General features: G+C 45.3%; 1 protein-coding gene across 1 annotated transcript; it reads left to right on the top strand.

The window, feature by feature from the left end:
• Positions 1 to 4,237: 4,237 nt before the first annotated feature.
• Positions 4,238 to 5,152, top strand: LOC105525759 (theta defensin subunit C). Its single transcript, XM_011961503.1, has 2 exons — positions 4,238 to 4,412; positions 5,097 to 5,152. The coding sequence occupies exons 1-2, from the start codon at positions 4,238 to 4,240 to the stop codon at positions 5,150 to 5,152; spliced, it is 231 nt and encodes a 76-aa protein (XP_011816893.1).
• The last annotated feature ends 758 nt before the right edge of the window (positions 5,153 to 5,910 follow it).

Here is a 5,910-nt window from a genome sequence, read left to right as displayed (position 1 = left end):
CCTCCCTCCCTGTTCCCTCTCCCAGTCCCTGCTGCCTATTCTTCCCACGTTTATGTCCATGAGTCCATGAGTACCCGCTGTGTTGCTCCCACTTATAAGTGAGATCATGCGATATCTGGTTTCCTGCTCCTGCATTAATTCGCTAAGGATAATGGCTTCCAGCTGCATCCATCTTTCTGCAAACAACACAATTTCATTCTCTCTTATGACTGTAGCATTCCATGATGTATATGTGCCACATTTTCTTCATCCAATCCACCACGGATGGGCATGTAGGTTGATTCCATGCCTTTGTTATCGTGAATGATGCTCGCATGAACATACGAGTGCATGTGTCTTTTAGGCAGAATGATTTGTTTTCCTTTGGATGTATACCCAGTAGTGGGATTGTTCAGTGGAATGAGAGTTCTCTGTTAAGTTATTTGGCAAATTTCTACACTGCTTGCCACTGTGCCTGAAATCCTTATCACTCCCCCAATAGTGTATAAGCCTTCTCTTCTCTATGCAGTCCTGCCAATATCTGTTTTTTTTGAATTTTAATTACAGCCATTCTGACTACTGTGAGTTAGTATCTCTTTGAGATTTTAAATTGCATTTCTCTAATGATCAGTAATGTAAAGCATATTTTCCTATGCTTTTTGGCCTTTTGTAGTCTTTTTTTGAGACATATCTGTTCATGCCCAGGCATACATTTTAAAGGGGTTATTTCTTTTTTGCTTACTTATCTCTTTAAGTCCCTTGTAGAGGAAAATCACTTCGACCATGAAGTCACCACCAAACAGCCTCTCGTTACTGCTGCAGGTACGGATCTCGCTATCCCCAAGACACGCCACTGACTCATGTCCAATAACCAAACCCTTGCCTTTCAGCTTCCTTTACCTTGCGCTTTGCTGGGTACCCCAAGGATGACATCATTGAATGGAATTTTGCTGAGATCACCATTTGCCTTCGGTGTAATCCCATTACTTTATGGTGCAAGGAACTTATAGAGTCTCAGTCCATTTTAAGGCTGCCCTAGAAGCTATGCAAAAACTATGAACTTGGGGGACCTGTGTGTAACAACCCCACGCCCAAATCTAACCAACTCTTCAGTGATAACCTTCATGCAGTGCTGGGGAAGTGCCTATGGACTGGAGTGTGTTCTGTGTGGGGGAAGCAGGTCCAGGTTTCACTTCTAGAGGACATGAGGCGTTACCAGAACTCAGAGATCTTCCTCACGTGCATACACATCACTTCATATTTTGCCCCTATAACCTTGTTATTAGGCCCCTACAGGTACCTGCTAATGCCCTAGAACCTAAAACCTTCACCTGGGCCTCAGTTTCCCCAAACAGCCCAACTTTCTTTTTCTGCTGGGATGAGACTGTTGCTCACTTCCTCCAATGCTGAAGTCCCTGGGGCTGCCACACATCAGGACCTCACTGCTTCCTCAAGAGACAGCTGACCCCACTGCTCTGCCACAGAGACCACTCCTTGCAAGGCTTGAGACACCTCTTCCTTCATTAAGATTGAGGGAGATGCTTCAGCTGTCAGTCCACTGCCCCCAGTCCACCACAGCTCAATACCTGCTTCCTTCACACAGAGCTTCAGGGGAGGTCACGAGTGCCCAGCCTGCTGGACCAGCACTGTGCACGACCCTCCCATGGTGGCAGGGGCTTCCCGGCCTGCACACTGGGTTCAGCAACCTCACCTTAGGTATTTATTCCCTTAGGAGTGACTGCATTCTTTTCTCATTTTCAGAAACATTATTCCTCCTACCTCACTATGAGAAAGAGACTGAGGGTAATGAGTGGTTATTTAAAACGTAAACGAGTCTCCCTAGGACTTCTCAAACAACACAGGAGGGACCAGAGGAGCTGAAGCCCGCATATCTCAAGCACTCAGTGATCGTCCCACTCATGCTGTGTGTATGGAAACTCATAAGTCTGCCCAGAATTGGCTACAGAACAAAGTATTTGAGCACACTGCACCAGGTGATGCAAGCTAACACCCATCTCACTGCCACCTTGGCCGCCTTCCTGAGAGACTTCCAAGAGACATTAGGTCTCAAGCAGCAAACTCAGGAGTCCTTGGACCCGATGATCCTAGACACTCGTTTAGCCTTAAACTGTCCATTGCCCAGGCAATGAGGCAATTGTCCTCTCCAGGGAACCACATGCTGTGTGCACATCCTTAATGAACCCAGCAAAACCTGCCCTGCCAGGAAACACAAGCCGAGGTGGGATTCAGTCTCAACCAGATGTTCTGCAATATCCTAGCCCAGCCATTGGCTTTGATGTGTTGTTATGGTGAGAGCACAGGTACTCGGGAGGCTGGTTCAGGCAAGATTCCTCATCCTCTCCTGTGCATGGGTGTCAATTAGGTCAGGTCCTTGTCTCACTAACAGAGTTACCCTGTGATATGCAGGCCAGGCTCTCTTGGGGGCTTTAAATATTGCCTTGATGCAGCGAGCTCAGCCTCAGCCACCAGCACAGGCAGCTCGGGGTCTATTGTCTTAGGAATCATGGAGAATCCATCGTTGGTTGCTGCCTGGGCCTGGCCAGGGCTGAACTGACCAAGGAAGCTGAGGGGAGCCTCCCTAGACTCCTGTGTGAACCCAGGCTTCCCACCAAATTTCTCAACTGTCCTTGCCAAAAGAGTTATTTAATGTACCCAACGGAAAGTAACCCAGGATATTAGGACACCTGATCCCAAATGACACTTAAATAGGGAAGTCCTCTCCTGTTTGTGCATAACTGCCCTTGCTACAGGAGAACCGGGACAGAGAACTGCTGTCTGCCCTCTCTGGTCACTCTGCGTAGCATGAGGATCTGTAAGTAACAGAAACCTTAAACTTTCCCATTGAGGTTTCAACATTGAAGATGTGTCCCCAGTCTGACCTGTGACTCCTGGGCCACCCCAGAGGGACCTAGTGGGTGAATCCCCAGCTGTGCTTTTCTGTCTGAACCTCTGGTGGCTGCTGGGAGCATTGGCTACCAGCTCAATTAATAGAGAAACTCAAGGAATTTCTGTCTAAATACACGTGTCCTACTTGACACGTCCAATAGAGATAACAGTAGCCCCTAAAAACATTCTTTGATGTGGAGAGAAACCGATCCTGCTCCTCGGCCTATTTTTCAACCAGGTTATTTGTTATTTGCTATTGAGTTGTTTGACTTCCTTATGTATTTGGATGTTTACCCTTTCTAGCACTTAGGGTTTGCAATCATTGTCTTTCATTTTCTGGGTTGCTTTTTCACTCAGTTGTTTGTTCGTTGTTTTGTTTTTTGATGTGCAGATGCTTTAGTGGTCAATACAGCTCCACTTGACTGTTTTCCCTTTTATTGCCTGTGTCTTTGGTGTCATAGCAAAGATATCATTACCAACATCAATGTCAAAGTGTTATCTTCACATGTTCCTCTCATTATTTTATGGTTTCAGGTCTACGTTTGGGTCTTCGATCTATTTTGAGTTGATTTGTGTACATAGTATACAATAAAGGGCCACATGTATACAAATGTCAAATCCTAAGGTGGTATACAGTAGATATAAACCATTTTTAATTTTTATTCATATCTCAATGGAGCTGGAAAAATAAAGTTTTGGCTATAGACGAAACTTTTACCTCAATATCACTGTGTTCATTTCACCTATCGCATGGTAGGGTCATTGTCCTCTTCACATTGGCCCCTACAGGAGGCTACTCACCCCAGGGTCATTGTCCTCTTCACATTGGCCCCTACAGAAGGCTACTCACCCCATGCCTTCATGAGACTGGTCATGCCCTTGATGCCTGCAATAAATGACTCTTCACTTGATAGGAATTCATGCCTGCTGCCAGAGTGTAGACCTATAGAGAGTAGTGGGACCATCTGAAGGAAAGGAGATATTTGTATCCTGAACTTATTAAACAAAGCACTGCTGTTATCCTTTGGTAGAACAGTAAAAAGTAAATATGTAATAAGGTGAGAAACAGGAGAAAGATGTCAGGATCCTCATCATCACCATCCTCTCCACCCAGCACAGACACTAAACATAGAGATTCAAACTAGAGTGAAATCTGGGAGAGCAAAGGAAGAAAACATGGACATTGAGACCAATGGGATCCCACACAGTCTCCAATGAAATGCACACCTCCTCTGAGAAGGTTCAAGATTTCCTGTCTCTGAGCCTTCCCTCTGCAGACATAGAAATCCAGGCTAACTCCTCTCTCCCGACTTGTCCGCTCCTGCTCTCCATCCTCCAGGTCACTTCAGCCATGAGGACCTTCGCCCTCCTCACTGCCATGCTTCTCCTGGTGGCCCTGCACGCGCAGGCAGAGCCACATCAGGAAAGAGCTGATGAAGCTGCAGCCCAGGAGCAGCCTGAAGCAGATGATCAAGGAATGGCTTATTCCTTTACACGGCATGAAAGTGCCGTTCTTCCACTTTCAGGTGAGACAGGCCGGCATGCAGAGTTGCAGGGTCTAGAGGGATGGATGGGAGACAGAGTCAGGAATCGAGACTCAATGGTCTATGTCACTTAGGTGGCTTCATTTAGCATCTCTGGGCCTTGGTTTTCTCATCTATAAATTGAATAGAGAGCCAAAAAATCTAACAGGTTTTCTGTCTTTAAAGACTTGAGGCAGCTCTGTCTAGAGAGTAACCACTCTTTTATTCCTTTACTTCCTTAATAATCCTTTCACTTTAGAAAATCAATAAAATTAAAAATAAAACTTGAAATGAAGATATGTCTGGGAAATTCAGCAGGTTTAAGATATGAAGAGACAGTCTGACTAGTTCTTTCTGGATTCATACAAGTAGACTTCATTACAAAGAGAATATTTTACTGTATCTATAGAATACTTTTTGAAAAGCAGAGCCAAGCCTAAGAGTGTGTTCAGGTGTGGGTGCGATGGGGCAGAGGCACAAAAATTACAGCAAATGAAAATGAGTCTCAAATCCTGCGTGACCAGCACTGCTCTGTGTATTTATTCTTATTGACTGAGGTTATTCATGCTACTGGCCCTGATGCAGCCAACATCACTCCTCAGCTAGCACGTGACTTCTCCCAAGATTCCCTTTACCACCCACTGCAGACCTTCTGATCCATTTATGATGCTCTCTTTGTGTCCCCAGAGTCAGAGAGAGGCTTGAGGTGCATTTGCTTACTAGGAATTTGCCGTCTGTTATAACGGCGTTTGCGGTCCTGCGACTTTCGTGGTTGACTCTATCGGATCTGTTGCCGCTGAGCTTGCAGAATCAACAGAAACAAGCTCAGAAGTTACTTTGAGAGTTAAAAGAAATTCTTGTTACTCCTCTACCTTGCCCTCAATTTCCTTTTCTCATCCCAAATAAATACCTTCTCGCAAGAATTCTGTCTTTACATCTCTTTCACATTTGATGTGTCTTTGTGTCTCAAGACACTTGGGATGCACCTACCAGAATCCTAGGATTTTAAACAAAACAAAATTCCAAATTCTAGGAATTTCAAGCAGGAGTTTGGGCTTCAGACTCAAATGGAAATGAAGGCCCAAATCACACCACCAATCTCCCATCCGCTGCTCTGTCTTTTCACTCTGCCTCATTGTCTCTGGATCCACTCTCAAAGAGCTCCCGTGTGCTGGGCAAACAATCATTGTCAGCTTAAAGTTCGTGCAGTCACAAAATCATTCCTTCTCAGGAGAAACCAGCATGCTCTGTGCTAAAGAATTGGAATTTTATTGAACGTGTCCAGGTCACACATTTGCCTTTTAAGACACAGGGCTACAGGAGATCCACTGAAACAACTTTAAGAGGGAAATGGGTTGTCAGCAAAGGCAGGATTAATGGTACAGAAAGCGCAGCAGCCCACACCAGGATGGCCTCATTAAGAGCACCCTCCAGTCACATCTACTAAGACCTGGATTTCACACCCATAAAGTCGTCTTCACACCCACAAAATGCAAACACA

The sequence above is a fragment of the Colobus angolensis genome, unplaced genomic scaffold (genome assembly GCF_000951035.1).
Source record: "Colobus angolensis palliatus isolate OR3802 unplaced genomic scaffold, Cang.pa_1.0 Scaffold559, whole genome shotgun sequence".
Classification (NCBI taxonomy): domain Eukaryota; kingdom Metazoa; phylum Chordata; class Mammalia; order Primates; family Cercopithecidae; genus Colobus; species Colobus angolensis.
This window is presented reverse-complemented; position numbering and strand designations above follow the sequence as displayed.